This window comes from Schistosoma mansoni, chromosome 4 (assembly GCF_000237925.1).
Source record: "Schistosoma mansoni strain Puerto Rico chromosome 4, complete genome".
Lineage (NCBI taxonomy): Eukaryota > Metazoa > Platyhelminthes > Trematoda > Strigeidida > Schistosomatidae > Schistosoma > Schistosoma mansoni.
In genome coordinates, this window is record NC_031498.1 from 29,240,175 (window position 1) to 29,260,338 (window position 20,164).

The 20,164-nt window shown below is 36.3% G+C and overlaps 1 protein-coding gene across 1 annotated transcript; it reads right to left on the bottom strand.

Moving 5' to 3' along the window:
• Positions 1–371: 371 nt before the first annotated feature.
• Smp_055740 (putative nanos RNA binding domain) lies at positions 372–15,889 on the bottom strand (the record flags this gene model as incomplete). The annotated part of the gene is made up of 4 exons (XM_018797424.1): positions 372–622; positions 7,509–7,683; positions 10,684–10,786; positions 15,847–15,889. The coding sequence occupies 4 exons, from the start codon at positions 15,887–15,889 to the stop codon at positions 407–409; spliced, it is 537 nt and encodes a 178-aa protein (XP_018652467.1). The 3' UTR covers positions 372–406.
• Positions 15,890–20,164: the final 4,275 nt, after the last annotated feature.

Here is a 20,164-nt window from a genome sequence, read left to right on the forward strand (position 1 = left end):
AACAAAGATAGAATTAGAAAAGAAGGCTCAGGACAGAGTAAGTTGGATAATGGTGGTCGCTGGCCTATGCTCCATTGGAAGTAACAGGCGTAAGGTAATGTAATCCAAAGAGGCTGCACTTAAATGTTAAGACTTACTAGAGATGCGTTCTTCTTTTTAACGGTAAAAATTAACCATCAGACTTTCGGCTTTACAAAGAATCACACCGACTAAACAGAGAGAGAACCTATTCTCATTATAAACTGATCATGTAATAATTTATTAGCATTAATTTATAGTAATAATAATAATAACAATAATGATAATAATAATAATAGTCAATATATCATCATCAGTTGCATATAGCGATTGGAAAATATTTCATTTTCATTATCCTTTTATTATCAAGTAGATTTCATTCTTAAATCTAATTCGGCGTAGAGAATTGTATCGGTTCCAACAAACCAGCTTCAATCATAGGACAAGTTGGTCCACCACTACTGTTACCATTTCGATTATGATTTGTTATTAATAATTTTGGACAATATCTTATTGTATGAGCACGATCTTTAGTAGCACCGCATAATGGACAAGTGAATTTACGTAGAATTGGACAAGTTACTCGACCAAAACGATCTTTAACCTGGATTATAGGTGGAAACAAAGAGTATGTGTACTTATATATTTATATATCTTGTATTTGCTAGAATAACTAATATGCATTTCTGGTTTGGTATGTCACGAGATTGAAAACAACAAATGGAAATTAAGTATATGATCTTCCCAATAAACACTCGACTAAAGGAAGTAATACTGTGGTGTGTGCTACTTATGTAGATGTAAGTAGTATATAGCACTAGTCAAAAATAGAATGTCTGGCAGCAAAAGGTTGAGAAGATCGAGGAGCATAGAACGGGAACAGAAAGAAACTGGTATAGAAATGCAGGAACAATGAAGATATGAGGTAATTAATGAACATTTTGCAAATGAGGTATTGGGGTATGGCTTTCTTATTTTATCAAGTAACTCTGTAATTTGGTGCTAAATATAATCGGTTGTCCTCACCTGTGTTCTCCTTCACTGCGCTACAATACCTCATTGTTCCTGCATTTCTATACCGATTACTTTCTGTTCCCATTCTTCCCTTCTCGATATTCTCAACCTTCTGCTGCCAGATATTTTATTCCTGACCCACGTTATACACTAATTATGTCGATATAAGTAGCACATTCGTCCCCCCTTTCAACAAGCTGTTCTCGCAGTCTTTCCGACCGCCGTACCGCTGTCTTCTTTGGTGCCAATCGTGACTCACACTCATGATGCTCTTGAAACCATCTCTGCAGTTGACTGGCATTTATACGCTTCCGCTTGTCTTCTCTCCGGATCGTGTAACCGAGCCTCTCCTCTCCGTGATAATGTACGGTCCCTCCCATTTCGGGATCAACTTTCCTGACCCTGGTTCCCTTTCTATGTTACCTTCCCGTTCTCTAGACTTTACCAGGTTCCTCACTATAAAAAGCTTCCAAACTCTTCTCTGCTGTTCCGCCTTCTTTGTGTCTGATATTTGCTTCTTTTCCACGTTCTTTATTGCCTCCGTCCTCTCTTTTCTTAATCTTGTTGTTGTCCACTTCTGTTGTTGTGGCCACGTCTTATTATACATCGGAAGTCGTGGCTGTCTACCAGTCTACGTAAACTCAGTGTCGCTCAACAACTTACATAGGGGTGCTGCTATTTCGTTGAAATTCTCGACACACTGACTGTAGGACGCCGCTCTTCCCAGGGACTGTCACACTTTCCTTCCCGAATTAGGTACTATAATGTCCTTTGTTTTTAGGATTTTATCCAGCAGTGGTTTTATTTTTCCGTTTCCCACTTTATGTCCCAACAACGTGACTCTATTTTTCGCTATCTGCGACTTGCCCTTGGTAATTTGAAGTCCGAATTCTTCAATTCGCTTTAACACCACTTCCACATACCTGACATGATCTGTTTCTGTATGACTGTATACAACTACATCGTCGCCACACACCTCAAAATTATCTAGATCTCTGAGCATCAGCGTCATTAATCTTCCGAACGTAAACTGTGCACCCATCAACCCTAACGGCATTCGTCTAAACTGATACTGTTTGTCACGTATAGTAAATGCTGTCTTGCTTCGATCGCTCTCTTTTATAGGCAGTTACCAATAACCTGACCGCAAATCCAACACTTTATGCACTGTGGCATTCTGCAGCCGATCTAATGTTTCCGCTTATATTATTCAGTTCTCTAAAATCGACACAAAATCTACACTTCTCATTCGGTTTCTTTACTGTCATATCTAGAGCTTTAGATTCTTGCTATGCCGCGTACTACTGGACTACTTTAACGATCGAACCCATAACGTCGCAAGAGAGAAGACAGAAGACTAGTAAGTAGGAATGCTATTCTCAACAGTGTTAATTATGATACAAAACTGTCAGGTATTTATAGTTTTTAGTAAAAACGACAGAATTTTAGTTATCCAATCAGCGCACATGGGGTTACTAACATTGTCCAATAGGGAAGCTACACGTAGTGATTCTGGAACATCCTTCCAAAAGCTGATTGGATGGAATATGTTCGGCTCCTTTTGAGCTTCTTAGAGCTTCCTCCAGTACCGGCGAGCTATATGGGCTGTCCGCTTCCTCAATCATACCTTTTTCAACATCTGAACCTGTCGATTTACCTCAGCCTCTAAATGTACAGTGACACGTGTTGCAAATATATTTAATTGATTGTTTTTTATCAGGATTTCGTACTTTCTTTTGTCACAAAATCCGTACGGCTCTCCGTCTTCAGTGAACATTTTTGCGCACAACTCGTGTATGTTCGGTTTCTTCGTCGAGACAGCTGTTACCGCTCTTATCTCAGCTACTTCACTACTTTCATGTATTGGGAATGAACCTTACTTTGTGACCACTTTACCGCTTCAACTATCGCTTTTACTTCTCTTAAGAAATCTGCACCTAATATCGGTCTCGACAGGCTTGTGGTTACTACGAACGGGAAATTTACCTCAGCACTATCCAATTTTACAGTACTGTTAGACACACCAAACAACTCTAACGTGTGCCCTCCTATGGTGTGAACTGCTAATGTATATAGCCTGAGTCTCTTACATTTCTCTTTGCCTATTAACGATACTACTACCCCTGTGTCAATCAGACACTCTAAATCTCCTTCATTTATGTTCAATCTTGTGTAGACTACCCCTATATTTACTAGTGCGACAACCCCCAGATTCCTAGGGTGGAAATAACACGCGTTATAACGTCTAAAATATCTACGTCTTCTACCTGTTCGACAGTTTATCTTCCAATGTCCTGTCCCTCCACAGGGGTAACATTTGTCATTCTATGATTCACTAGTATTGCCGCAATTTCACGCTGCAGCTCCTAAATCTCCTCGATACTATTTATATCCCCTGACTTCCGCAACTGACCAGAGCTACTGTTCGGGTCGTTAACTGTCGTGTCACTTTCGCTAGTCCACTGTTATCCATAGATATATGCGGCGTTTACCAGTTTCAGCTGCTAAGAGACGGTGGTGGACACACTCTCGATAAACTGCGACGCCAACAACTGTGCCTCCATCTCCTCAACTAGATTCGGTAGCGCGCGGCGCAACATTGTAGTAAGCTCCACAGCTAGCACCAGTGGGTAACCATCGATCGACAACATCGCCAGCCGGAACTTTTGCATTGCTTCTTCACTGTCCACTGGGCTGTCGAACTTCGCGATCAACCGCTCTGTGACTACCTTCCATGTCGTCTTCACGCCAGTATTATCCAAGCTGTTATATACAGCCTTCGCCCTGCCCCTCAGCAGCTTCCCAGCACTACCATCTTCGCTTCAGGCTCCTTCACTGCCACCAGCTCAGCCACGGCCTGAAACTCCTTCAGGAAGCTCAGCACATCTCCGTCCTCTAATTACTTCAGCCACGGAATCTTCATCCTTATGGAGGCAGTGACACCAAATGTAGTGAAGGAGAACACAGGTGAGGACAACCGATTATATTTAGCACCAAATTACAGAGTTACTTGATAAAATAAGAAAGCCATACCCCAATACCTCATTTGCAAAATGTTCATTAATTACCTCATATCTTCATTGTTCCTGCATTTCTATACCAGTTTCTTTCTGTTCCCGTTCTATGCTCCTCGATCTTCTCAACCTTTTGCTGCCAGACATTCTATTTTCGACTAGTGCTATATACTACTTACATCTACATAAGTAGCACACACCATATAACTACTACCAAAGGTTTCGATTGCCTATAGGCAAAAAGCTAAGGAAATGAATAGTTGAATTATAATGGAAACAAATAATGTCTTTGTATTGTCCTAATTGAGCAGAAAATCAAAATGCTAATGCCTCATCACTCAGCGTAAGTCGAACCTATAGAGAATGAATAACTGAATTAAATTCATACAAATCTGAATTGTGCAAAAGAATAGATCAAACTACTTAGTACAACCAAAACAAATTTAATTATGCTAATGGTCATGTCATCCAAATCAAAAAAGAGGTAATATTCATGTTCATTTTACGTATATCAAAGTGAATATGAAAAATATGACATCTGTAATGTGTTGAAAATAGATTTGATCTGTTCCTCTGTACCGTTTAAATCTTGTGTTGATATAGATTTACACCGACTCATGAAAACATTGAAAATCAGACTTTCTATTTATTTTGTGATTATGAATATATTGTTTTATTGTTATAAACAAACCATCCAATGTTCAATCTATTTGAAATTATCAAAGTTATGCTTTGGTAATGATACATAGAAACTCAAAACCAGTTGTTCAATCATATTTAAACGCTAATAACCTTGATTCTAGTTAACCTTGTTAGTTAGTTTCTATGCAAACTATTGTAAGATTTATGATGGCGCTAACGGATCACTTTTGCTTGAAGACAACCCCACACATTTATCACTGATTATATCTGAGGAATTGTTAACTATAATCCAATCATCACGTTATAAATCAGCCTCTCAACTACTCACCAAACTTAATCTTTCTCGATCTTCTATAATTCCCGCAATCCGAAATGGCTACGTGGGGGAGGTTAACATGCGGAAGATGTAAAGACGTTAAGATATGAAACAAAGAAGTTGAAAATATATAACTCCTATCTTGAATTATGAAAATGGAAATGATACATTTGTATTGTTATAAGTGGTGACCATTATAAAAAGACGTCAAGATAGATGTACTCTGAAGTTTGTAAAGTATTTTCCATGATTTTAATTCATGTTTTTATCTAACAGATTATATATTTGCTAGTTTTTTGGCTAACTTTTCTTATGGAATCATCATTTCATTAATTTGTGTGGCTTGGACATGTTTTACGAATGTCGTCCAAGAGAATTCCACGTCGTGCATTATTTGCCGACGCTCGGATTGGTTGGAAAAAGCGGAGAGGTGGTCAGTGTATGACATGGTTTCGTGGTATGAAAGAAAGCTGCAAAGGGCTGGCCTTTGTTGGTCCTTCACGACTTCCTGGCTGGGGTCCAAGAGATGGTGCAACACAGTGGCTAGAGATGTTATCAGATATGGCTCATAATAGAAGCCAATGACGACCCTGCTGTAACCTTCTTTTACTTCATAAAAAGCGATTATTACTTCTTAACTGAAAGAGTCTTCTGGTTGTACATTTCAGTCCCCCCCATCATTACTCTTCTCTTTTTTTCTTCTTTTATATGTACGCATCTCCCCCCTTTCTCTTCCCATTCTCATTGTTTGGTGTGGTGCATATGTATCTGGTGCCCCTTTGTACCAATATGTATGTGTTTAAATAAATAAATAAATAAATAACTTTCCTTATCCAAACTAAACAGTATCAACAAGATTCGTGTTAAAAATTATCGAATAAGAATACTAGTTTTTGGTTTTTCTAGTTTGAAATAATCCAAGCACTAATAAATCATTCTATATTGGTAGGCACTACTATCATATTTACCCAATTCTTTCGACTGATCAAATTCTATCGATCATGTTGTAACATTATCCATCAGTCTACGTTATTTGATACTATGGATGAACTGTTTGGTTTTAAGTCGTTCAATTCACTCACTCAACAAGAAACAGTGAATTTAAGTTGCGTCCTGAAGTGTATGTATTTATTTATTTAAACACATATATATTGGTACAAAAGGGCACCAAGTACATATGCGCCACACAAAATAATGAAAGTAGGAAGAGAAGGGATGAAAAGATAAGGCGGACTGAAATGTACAACCAGAAGACTCTTTCAGTTAGGAAAGTTAGAACCATTCTTTATGTAGAAAGTAAAAGAAGGTTGCAGCAGGATCGCCACTGGCTTCTATTCTGAGCCATATCTGATAACGTCTCTAGCCACTGTGTTGCACCATCTCTCGGACCCCAACCAGGGAGTCGTGAAGGACCAACAGAAGCTAGCCCTTTGCAGCTCTCTTTCATGCCACGACACCATGTCATACACTGACCTCCTCTCCGCTTTTTCCAACCAGTCCCAGAGTCGGCAAATAATGCACGACGTGGAAGTCTCTGGGACGACATTCGTAAAACATGTCCAAGCCACCGAAGTCGGTGTTTCAAGATGATGACACCAATTGAATTATCGTCTCTGCGCCCGAACACACGATGCCGAACCTCTGCATTACTAACATGATGTTGCCACTGGATGTCAGCAATCCTTCGGAGACAACGATGATCGAACACAGAGAGACGTCTAGCATCCTCAACTCGGAGAGGCCAGGTTTCACAAGCATAGAGCAAAACTGCTCTCACCGACGCGTTGTAGATCCGACCTTTTACAGCCAGACTAACATCACGAAGGCGCCAAAGATGGCCCAGATTGGCATAAGCCGATCTGGCTTTCATTATACGTGCACCAATCTCATCACTCACGCCACCACCAGCACTTATATAGCTACCTAGATACACGAACTTCTCAACTACTTCAATCTGCTCACCATCCAGGGTGAGTGCACGATGAGAATCCTGCCAGTCTTGTAGGAGTACTTTGCACTTGGAGGGTGCAAAGCACATGCCGTACCTGCGGACACTGATTGCCAACTGATTAAGTGCGGATTGCATGGCTTGAGCATTATCGCACAGTAAGACAATATCATCCGCATACTCAAGGTCGAGAAGTCGTTCTCCAGGCAACATATCCACACCGCCATTACTTACATCCACCAGAGCTGTTTCCAGGATGTCGTCGATGGCAAAGTTGAAGAGGAATGGTGAGATCGGGCAACCCTGCCTAACCCCACTGCTCGAATGGAACAAGGGAGAAAGGTGGTTGTATGCCCTCACTCTGCCTGAGGTGTTCGTGTATGACATTCCTGAGGTTTCATATCACACCGAATATTTAGACCACTTTAGAAGAGAAATAGTTCAAGCGATAAATCAATATGGAATCAATGAACTGGATATTTCCTTTGTGAAATATCTAGTTCTATGTATGCAATAAAATGAAAAAAAACCTCTTGGAAACAATAATTTTACTCACTTTATGACTAGTATATATCTCTTTAGGTTCATTATTGTTACGACAAAATACGCACAGATCTACATTAGCTTCTAATAATCTTTGAGTAGAAATAGCCATATTTTGTAGAAATTTTGCTAAATCTAATAAATGACTTTCATCTAATGTTTGATTTGATGTTAAACATGTATAAATGCTAAAAAGAAAGACGATCATTATTTTGTAAAGTAATCAATTATGATATATATACTTTTAACATATTATGGAAATAAGACCATTATGAAAAGACTAAATCGTTCACATCATTCTCTAATGATCGAAAAAGAATAGTTCCTAAGTCCCGTAGTCAAGATTACAAACCAATTTTACGTAGAAGCCGATCGTCAGCTGCTTCGTCCAAATATGAGATACCGTAGCAGTGAAAATTGATGACTGCTCCAAGGATCGAAACCAAGATGTATAAGCCTTTCAACGAGTAAAATAAGCATGGAATTGTTGAATTCAGTAGGATTCAAACTGGAATCAGCCACTATGATATAGAGACTCTAGAACTGAGTTGTTTCGGTGGCCTGGAGATTATAACTGACATCACCTCCGGGGTTTGAATCCGAAGCCAAATGTATCAGGATGACATTTTTCCAAGTCTATTTCCCAATGGTTAACTTAAATCAATCCCGTTAATAACGTCTGCAAACATATGCTAAGAGAAACTGTTGGAACTAGTCACTTACTGAATATCCGCCTATTCATGCGCACTGAAATCACAAATTGTTCGAATTTTCGAGGAAACCAATTAAATTAAACAACATATATATGTGCTCATTAAAAATATCTAGTTTCAAGATATATTTCTTGAAATCGTATTAAAAATCCATAATTTGTAAAGCCAAACAATCTACAGGTGAAATAGCAGCTCCTTGATTAAATTGTATGGGAATGGAGTTCTTCCACACACCAATGAAAGACTAGAGTATCAGTAATTATTGTATCCCAATCCGATAGCTTCTGAATAGTATCCCAAAGGTAAAAATGTTTGTTTTTATGTGGATTGATAAGTGTATATTGATTAAGACATCCGGAAACAAGACGAATCAGCTACTCAGTGAATCTTGATTTCCAAATGTTTTCCAACCTGAATGAATCATTCTCGTCATATGACTCAAATTGGATTACTGAGTTCACTACTTTCTTGATATTGAAGACTCGAATTTGATAAAATGAACACCAGGTTAAGGTTCATTAAAACCGTTACAGAAGTAAAATAGACATTTTATGTTCGCCTTCATTTACAAGGCAGTCTCTTTGTAAAATGTAGGAACTATAATTTAAACGTTTTCTGAAAAAGCTGAGAAAATTATGCGTACTTCTTACTTGAGGAGTAATTCTTCAGTCAGTCTACATTTAAAAAACATAGGGCGAGACTATAATTTATGGACGACCTTTGAACGAATCTTAAGTGACCTTGAGAAATGTTAGCCGATCAGTAAACAGTCAATATAGAGTAAAAATATATTATACAAAACCAAATAATTAAAGTGGATACACTTCTTTTTATATAGTCCAAAAACTTGTCAAGGTTAGAAAAAGGTTCAAAGGTTCCAAAATCGTAATGCATACGGTGGAAGAACTCATCCATACGGCTCCATAATAGTCGGTCTCTGGAGCAATGATAAGGTCACAAAAATCTCAGCCTCGACCATATAGCTTCATTATTGTTTGTGTACTCCAGTTGTGTAAGTTTATGATTTTTATTATGGATACGTCCCTACAATGCTCATACCACTGAACAGACGAAGTTTCAGTAACATCTGCGATTATTGCAACCAATGTTACTGGTGCTTTTATTATACAGTTGGTGGCAATAATTATAATATACCTTAGTCTCAATCCGGATCGAGCGATAAAGGTTCCTATTCTAGCAAACGTCTTCCTTCAACATATATTACACCGAAGGACAACATCACGGTAGTCTGCACAAGGTCTATAAGTCATTTAATACTCGTAATTACAAATACAGCAACTTCTTAGTAGTTTCATTTGTTGTAGCCGCTTAATTGTCAAGTCTTCTCCAAATTTCTTTGTGAACCGATCGTACATGAGCATCAGGTACTGGAATTGGCGCCGTAACCCTGAAATCCCTCAAACGCTTTTGATTGGCTCGTCCATAAATTATAGTCTCGCCAAACATAGGTCTGTTGAAAGAAGTGATGAAGTTACTTTATAACAATTTTTACATTTTAGTTCGTATGCCTAATATCATCAAGTCAATCAAACTTCAAATTTGTACTACTGACTCAATAGTAAGTAGTAAACATTCTATCAATCACTAAAGCAAATTTCCTAGCTAAATAAACCGTCTTCCGTTAATGAACTGACCGGTTTGTTGTAATGAATATAAGAACAATATCAAGAAATCAACAACTCTATTGCCAATAGAATATAGATTACAACTAATTTAATGAAATTACTAAATTAGACTTATTCTGAGACTGATAAATACGAGAAATTGATTCAATGGTATTTCATTTCAAAAGTTAAACTGTGGTGTGGGCTACTTATATCGACATAAGTAGTATATATTGTAAGGAATAGAATATCTGACAGCCGAAGATTGAGAAGATCAAGAAGAGAAAAACAGAAATAAAAAGCAATTGGTGTGGAAATCCAGGAACAATGAAGCTTGGAACAATTAAAGAACATTTTGCAAATAGAGTATCAGAGTATGGTTTTTGTATTTTATCAAGCAACGTTGTAATGTGTGCTATATAGTTGATTGTCCTCATCTGTGTTCTCATTCACTACGAATCCATTACATACGTACTATAGTGCACTGTTTTTGTTAACATTAGACTGTTAATGTACTTATATAAAATATGGGCATATACTGCACTTATCAACATTAAACATCAATGTACCAAGAATTTATTGGTGTTATCTTCGTAAACATTCATAAAACAAAAGATCAGAAAATGTATATAGTACCTTAATAATACACAGAAGGCAGTTGGTTCAACTAACTACATTATTCTTAGCTGTAAACAGCTAAGCAACAATATATGAATACAAATAAAAACATACAAAGGTATGTCAATATGATGGATTTCACTGACATACTACATAAACTTGGAATAGGAGTGTACTTTCAAAGTATTAAAAACAAAAGAACGAGTTAATTACTACTACCACTACTACTCACATATTTCTCCATCCAATCATACATCGAATATAATCTAAATACTCTTCTGTTTGTCTTCTACTACCATTAATATTATTGTTACCATAACTAATTAGATCTCTAGCTAAAGAGAAAAAACAAAAAAAATGAGTTGTCATGCATTTATTAATGTACATGTCCTTTTATCTCTAAGTGCAACTAAACAAAAACATTATACCGGCATAATATAATGTTTAAGATTGAAGTAAACTTGATGAGATATGGAATCATGTTTGGATTGGGCAAAATCACGGACCGATTGAAGTTAGACATTAATACCATTGGATACCGGCTCAGTGGTCTAGAGGTTAAGTGTTCGCGTGCGAGACCAAAGGTCCCGAGTTCGAGTGCAGCGTGTGGGATCGTATATGTGCATTTGTGAGGACCTTCATACTAGTGTAGTGAACAAAAACATGAGTGGGGACAATCGAATGTATTTAAACACAAATTACAGAATATCTCACTAAATTCTGATAACCATACAGTCAATAGTTCATTTGTAAAATAACAATCAATTGTCTCAATCTTAACTGTTCCTTCTGCAAATATCAGTCCGTCTTCTCTGATTTCATTGTTCATGTATTTTCTATACCGATTGCGTTTCATTCCTGTTCGTTCCTTATCGATCTTCCGCCAAAATATATTTTATGTCTGACTATCACAATATACTACTTATGTGGATATAAGTAAACCACACCACACTAGGACGTAGAAGCCGTCCGGCGCTTCCAGGTTTTCAACAGTGGTCTAGGCTAGATCAACTCATTAATTCAATTATTAAAAGTACAATATGTCAGATTTAAGTTTCTAAATTACTCAAGAACATTCGAATATATTAGCAGTATATCCAGAGAGTAGGAAAAAGCTTGTATATAATATTTACAAATTATACACGTAGTGTACTTATGCAACCACCTAGTGAACCAGAAAGTGATAGTGTTGAATTACAGGATGTCAGAGTTAGTAAGAACACCGAATCTTGTGTGAAAATTTTAAAACTGTATACATAAACTAGATTTTTAACCCGTAAGACAAAATTTGTTCAACATGACATAAATAATAGAAAAGAAAACTAGGCTATTCAATCCAAGGCGACATAGAACCTTGTACAAACCTCCGTTGGTGATTTAGACCTGAAATTATTTGCTCGTTTTATTGTGAAATACAAAACTGTAAAGGAAACTATCATGTCTCATGGTGTGTAAGCTGAGATCAGTTACAAATAACTACTATAAAACGAGCATCAATTGAAAGTAAATGATTTCATCGAAAAAATTTTATTTCTGTTCAAAATAGGAGCACCTAGTCAACTATGGACACATTGCTTCAAAGGAGTCTTCCTTCAAAATATAAAAAAAGTTAGTGTGAACATTCTTTAAGACTTCGACGAAGTTCCCAAGGAACTGAACCCCAATTATATACAAGAAATCATAAAGACTCGACAAACTTCTGGAGATTGTAATCACTCAGGGAAATGCTTGGATTACTAGTTGATACATCCTTAGTTAACATTGACAGTCGATAGAAATCTCACAAACGAAGCCAATAATTTTATGACTGGGACAAAATAAAAGTGTTGAATCAAATTTGACTGTATTTATACACGTTTATGGTAAATAATTACCTTCCTTAGTAAAAAGGATCTTGAAACACAACAGATAAATAAAATCAAGAAGTCTACCGAGTTTGAACTAATACCATGCAGTCAAACCCTTTATGTAGTAAACAAGAACATGAGTGGGGACAATCGAATGTATTTAAACACAAATTACAGAATATCTCACTAAATTCTGATAACCATACAGTCAATAGTTCATTTGTAAAATAACAATCAATTGTCTCAATCTTAACTGTTCCTTCGGCAAATATCAGTCCGTCTTCTCTGATTTCATTGTTCATGTATTTTCTATACCGATTGCGTTTCATTCCTGTTCGTTCTTTATCGATCTCCTGCCAAAATATATTTTATGTCTGACCATCACCATATACTACTTATGTGGACATAAGTAGACCACACCATATATATATGGGCAAGACAAACAGAATACATAGAATGTGGTCTATTTGACTACATTGTAACGTTAGGTACTTATCAAAACATTGTCTTCAATTCTTGAATCTACACTGCATATCCAGTGGCATAGACGTCAGCTGCAATGTACTTTTAATGGTTTATTTATTTATTTTAATTTCATTTGTCCCCATCTCTTAATTAGGCCATCAAGTATTATCGTTTCTATATATACTTTGACAAGAGTAGTTATCTCGTATCTACTTTTGGTTTTATCATGAAAAGGATTACTAACACGACTCTAGTAGTCTCTAAAGATTTGTCCACTGAAATTGTAATAGCAATATTATACACAAATCATATTCACACTAAATGACTCACATTCCCACTATTGAAAAAATGGATATTTGATTACTGGACATATATCCACTTCAGAATTGTTTGATTTATCATCATATGTGGTAATTTTCACAAATTTCTGGAACTTAGGACTACAGTTCTACACGAAAGGTCGGAACTAATTTTATTTCCAACAACTGAAATTCTTCCAAACATAATGTTAAATCCAAGAATTATTTCGTTCTCAATCATTCGAACGGACGTTTGCTAATATTTGAACGGTCTCACAAAGATTTATATTTAAGATTTGGATTGTTTTCTATCTGTTGGTAATTACAACGGCTGATCACTGAGTGATAACAATGTCATGTTTGCCCAGCCCCATGTGAATGTGTGACTGATATTCTAAATAAACCTCAGTACTAAAGTGACGAAGTACGTATAACCGTGGTATTCTCTAAATCATTCAGCTAGGTACTTCCCCTAAGGATACAGCTTCTATTTTACAGCTAAACGACTATCAAAAAACCGAGGATATTTCTGTTTATCAGCTCACTGACATTTTAGATGTTGCACGTTGTGAGTAGAGATAACATGAAATGATGCGATATTGAAGGAACTACCAATTGGTGTTGCTAAATTTGACTATCTATTCAGAACTAAACGGTAATGTAGCTAAAAAGGGCCATACGCTGGTGACTAGGATTCGTACTACTTAAAATAAAATATGTAAGTCGGTAAGTAGGGCAACATTTCATCTTAGATAGAATCGTTGAACAACATAACTTAGTTTAATTACACAACAATCAAAAAACAGGATATTAGCGAAAATAGCATTCATCATCTTAACTACACAATAGGATCAATATCTTTATCGTAGAAATAGTGAATCCTATACATATAAAAAAGAATCTTATTACAATGAGAAAATCCCACTATATATATAGTTTGAAAAGTATCTGTTTATGAACTCCTGTGAGAAGCTTGATCGTTTTAAGCAAGCAGATGTCACATATTATCAAGGGTTGGAATGCTAAGCCATACCATTAGGACACTTTAGAAATCCCTTATACCAGAACATTTTTTCTGCCATCATGATACTGCAAGCACAGTTGGTAAGAGCCCAATTTCAAAACAACACTATTTATTTTTCTGACTCCAACGACGAAGACAAAACTATGACTTCAAAAGTGACAAGCCAATATAGTATGTTCATGTGGTGTCAAACTGTATTACTTCTGTGTCTTCAAGAGAAACAGATACATAACCTATTCATTGTGTAAATACTTAATCCATAGTTATTATGAGAATTTTTCCAGAAATCAATGAATACAACAACCAAAGAGAATAAAAATGACAGAACAAAACTAGGAAATAAGCTTCAGAAGCTATTCATTTGGCAATTTTCAGTCCGCTGTCTTAGTTATACCAGGCATATATTTGGAATGCAATCGCAAGGTACAACAGTCAGGTAAAATTGACACCACTTCTTAAAGACATTCGTTATGTGGCAAAGAGAAGAGTAAGCTTAACGAGGTTACCAAGAAACTGCCATACAGACATAATTTCAACTGAGAAATGAAACTATAGTATATGCTAATCGAATTAAGCCTACTGTTTGGAAGATACGTGATTTGACGAGCAACCACATTCCTTAATGAAAGTGATAGAAACAACCAACTCGATAGAGTTGGGAATCACGCTGCTGATCAAAATATTATATTGAAAAGTTGCTACTGAGTAAAGTTAATAACACTATAAGACGATTATCGGATAAAAGGTATAAACTTGGTTGCACAAACACTACGGGGAAACAAATCAAAATTTCCAAAACTAACGAGCGAAATTGATGTATTATTCTAATATGCTAGGTTTATCATTTTGAAGTACATGCATAATGACGGAATCTATGTCGTCAACAGAAAAATTATGACATCTGAAATGACTTTATGACGAGACCTAAAATATGAAGTGCTTAGAAGTAACCCACAGTGCTGACAGATAAATATTCGGTAATTATAAAATCAGTCGAACTTACACCCTGACCCTGGTTCACATTCTGTTCAGAGTTAAAATCACCTAGGATAGCTGCCTCAGTAACTAGAAATTGTCAAAATAATAGAATGTTGTACTCGATCCGCTTGACTCTGGTGTAATTAAATGTTACTAATTACAATAGTTATGAATGTACAGTTGTGCTCTGCCATTACATCGAATTACTGTGCCGTATGGCTAATTCCGTAGTATACCTTTCAAACCCCTATCTGGGGGTTATCTTAAAGAAACTAATCAAATGCACTTTTCCTTAGTCTCATGAATAGATTAGTCACAGTCAATCGTCCTATATTAGGATCACAAGAGAAACTCATCAGTTCAGCACTATAGGTCAATAAGATTCGCGGACAATAGTAACAACTAAGAAAGCTTGGATTAGGAGAAGTAATCATTACCCATCCTTTTGCTAATTTTATTAAATCTTGAATTGTTCCGTATTAAAATTACTAATCAGTTTATCAAACGATGTAATATTGGGATCATAGTGATGGGTTCGAGTTACAGTAGGAACATCAATGCTTATTAGGATCCAAACAAGTCAATAAGTTGCAAGGTTAAATGCACACCCTAGATATTGCTGCTAGCCTATAGCAAACAACCACAACTTATGCCATAGTTAAACTTCCCCATAGACCTCAGTTTCTTAATTCCAATAGCCAATAAAACACTAACAACAATCAACATAAGGTATGAAAAAACATAAAGTATGTATTATAACTACGATAACACTGACGACCTACCATTTGTCTGGACGATTTCGATATCATTAGTCTTGGGAGACATAATCCACGTGTCCAAGGTGTTAAATGCCACTACCTAAAATCTGTTTGGAGAAGTTTAACTGGTGTAGGTAGATGAAGGCCAATAATCTGTTAACCAATCAGGGTTCAACATAAGTGGACAGAGGGGTGTAATAGTCTGTTTAGTTAAAAAAAAATCACTATCAATACTTGACAAACTGTTGGATGAAAAAATCGAGATGAGAATCAGTCATAAGTGAGAATGAATTTAAGATCTATGCTAGATTCACGTTACGATTCATTGACTGCATAGTAGAGTGCAAATGTGTCTAGCTTCTAAAAAGATAGAAGCTGTCAAGTATGTTAAACTTCACATCAATCCAATCAAAGACTCACTTTTTAAATTCTCTAAGCCTGCCTAGACTTAAATCATCATCAGTAAAATTTTCCCTTGTCCTAGAAATTGCATTCAACAGAATAGTAGTTCAATTCTTATCTTTAGTTAGTGGAGTTTGTCTAAACGAATATTCTTTAAAATTCCCCATAAAAGCCAATCAAAATTAAAGCGGAACGAAAATTGTCCAATAAGAAGATGAATTCATATATCAGTGGTTTTAGTTGAAGAAGTCTGCAGTCGCTTTATTAATTTTTCAAAGCAAGTGGGAAATATGAGGACAAGTAAGCATCGGGAATTAGCATTATGGCGTTTTACACAAGTGTTAGTGAGGTCTTAACTAGTAGTGTAGGATTCTAACGCGTTCACAAATAAGGTAGTATGAAAGTTTGTTTTACAGTTGACCCTGTAAATAACTGTTAATTATTTTGCAGTGAATAAGTATATCTGCCATACTAACTGGGCTACCAAATTTCATAAGTCTAAAATGGTGTGAATTGATCATCCGGTGCGACTATATGGACAACCTTTAAGCGATACTAAAGTAGCCTTCGAAAACAGCCAGTTACCAGGGGTTGAAACACAATAAGAAATTAGGATTATGGGCAAAAGTTGGGAGTTAGGGTTAAGAATTAGGGTAAAAGTTTTGTCACGAACTGGCATCGATCATAATGTCGAGATTCTATGTCATGCGGAGATCCAACAGCCATGTTTTTAAATCTCATTGATTCATCCGTAAGTTATAGTCTTGCTGATAACCCACTTTATTAACTAGACCTAGCCTTCTGTCATTTCCTTTTGTTCATGAAATATAAAGTAGACATACAAAGGTGATAGATGATATGAAGACTATAAGACGTGAAACGACATAGGAGCTAAGAAAACATAACTCCTGAAGACTGCCAAGGATGATTTGGCTAATGAAAACATAAATGTAACAAATACAGTATTTATTAGACAACTATTTATCAAGATTACACAAGTAGTAGGTCGTTTGTTGGCTTATCGGTTTCTAGAATTGGTATTTAATGTGAGTTTTTTATTTGTAGCTTATATCACGGATTGAATTTAGCTAAACAAACATTGAAAACAAGGAGGTACGTGGACATTCGTTTTGTCCTAGTATTAAAATTCTCAACTGTTAATCCGTCATACGTAATGCAGAATCTGGTTCATGTGTATATCGGTTCAATTTACCACACCCTATTAGCATAATGACAAGCATCATTGATGAGCACGGTGGATCTGATGCAGATATGAAGGCCAGGATTGGCAAAGCAAGAGCAGCATATCTACAATTGAAGAACATCTGGAACTCAAAACAACTGTCAACCAGCACCAAAGTCAGAATTTTCAATATAAATGTCAAGACAGTTCTACTGTATGGGGCGAAAACTTGGAGAACTACGAAAGTCATCATCCAGAAGATACAAGTGTTTACTAACAGTTGTCTGCGCAAAATAATTCGGATCCGTTGGTCAGACACTATCTGCAATAACCTACTGTGAGAGAGAACAAACCAGATTCCAATGGAGGAAGAAATCAAGAAGAAGCGCTGGAAGTGGATAGGACACACAATGAGGAAAACACTCAACTACGTCACAGGACAAGCCCTCACTTGGAATCCTGAACGCCAAAGAGAAGCGGAAGACCAAAGAACACATTATGCCAAGAAATGGAGACAGAAATGAGAAGAATGAACAAAATTTGGATAGAACTAGAAAGGAAGTCCCAGGACAGAGTGACTTGGAGAATAGTGGTCGGTGGCCTATGCTCGATTGGGGTTAACAGGAGTAAGTAAGTAAATAAGTAGGTATTAGCATAATGAGATACTAGAGCAGTATAAGTAATAATGGTATTGGTGGTGATATGAAAGATTAGGTATAAACGATTTGTGTATGTATCCATTACCACAACAAGCATCAAGCTCTCGAATTTTAAGGCTTCATGGTGAGCACGTTACTTATAGACCACAGATTTTTATTCGAATGTTAAGTGAAGATACTTATACACATCGAGACAATACATTTCGAACGAAAAATATGTGTCGCGATAATATGACTATATGTGTTTTCTAAACTCGGAATTTTGAATTCAATAATTTCCAGGACATATTATCGACGACAATAGTAACAATAGTCTGTAAGCACTTTTACTTGTAACGTAATACTGTTGATACCCAGTATAAAGAAAGTATACATTCTCAGAGTTACTCTTATTTGATACTATTGTTTATAAGTTTACCTAGATATGATAATTTATACTGATATGAATAAACTATTAATCCAAGCAATGTTGAAAAATCTATTCAAAGAACCAGTATGTCAGAAGTACTGAATATCAAAATCCAAAAAGTATGAATCTTCCCAATTAAAGATGTGGAGATTGTTGAGTTTTACAAAAATCATGAACCAACCAAAGTAAGATAACCAATGAAAACCTAGAAGCACTGGACGGTCGTTCGGTACTAATATGGGACTTCTCATCATTGCATATACACGACCCTACAACTGGAAGTCGAACCCTGGACCCTCGGCCTCGCAAGTAGATGCTCAACCTTTAGACCACCGAGCCGAAATACGACGATGTACAAGTTTAACTACCAATCCACGATATTCCGCGACCATCTTTTACTATCGGTGAATATCCTCCTTACACCCGAAACAGTTGGACTTCATTAATTACGGCTTCCCACTAGAATGCCGGAAATTCCCTCTCGTATCTAGCCACCAGTGAGCACATGATAATTTTCAGTATTGAGTTGTGAAGGCCAAGAGTCCTATGTTCTATTCCTGGTAGTGGGATCGTGGATAAGTACTGCCGCAGAGTCCCATATTAGGACAAAATGATCGTTCAACGCTTCCAGGTTTCCTATGATCGTTTAACTTAGATGGGTTCCTGGTTTGTCGACAACTTTTGTTTTGGTGTAGTGAGTTGGGTGATGTGATATTCTCCAAGTCGATTTAAAATTCGAAAGTGTAAACGAATTTTACTGGAAACAAAACCTAAAAATGATATTAGAAGCTTTTTACCTTGAAGTTACAATATTCTCTTAATCTAAGATCCATCCAATACTGAAAAAAGTAACTTATAGTAATGCTGTGTTTCCTTACTACCATTCAACTATACATCAAATATAACGTAATCTATGGTGTTAATACAAAGAAATGTATTTCCTACTGTTAACAATAAAACAACCATGATGATGATAATGGAAATAATATGGAATATGACAATAACAATAATAATATGTTCTGGAAAAAATAATTGCAGAATTCATGACAGTTTACAGACATGACTAGCTTGATATAGATAGTAATATCAAATGGAGGGGACAGATATGTGATACTAGATTGTTTTAAGTGTTCTCATTCAGGTACTACATTTTCCACATATACTACAGTAATGAAAGGCATCAGCCGAGAATTTTTAATTCCTCTCAAGTGGACATCCTATTGATGTGTGAACGGTGCATTTGAGGTCATTTCCTGTGCCATTAACGAATTGGTTATAAACTTTTACAACCAGAGAAAATAAAACAGAAGCAAAGACCACGGAACAAAAAAAGCAATAATTGCTACGACAGGTTAGTCAGGTCTACCATCATACATGTGTCAGGCCCTTTTTATGATATGCTGTTCGTGTTAGATATTATTCAAATTAGTTAAGGATGCCCAAGATGGTGTAAGTGTAAAGTAACAGCAGGTAGGGATGTTTACTTAGTGTATTCAGTAATAAAGACGATTAAACATTTAAAGTTCCTACAATTTCACTTGTGGAATAAAATACACTTGCTGGCGTAAGAACATTTAATGCATTTTCAGAGGAGCAGTAAGCATCTATGCAGTGAACAAAGGATGGGAGTGATTTTATCTCACGGATGGATTGTGATAAATTATATCTGACTCTGGAAAATTTACTGGT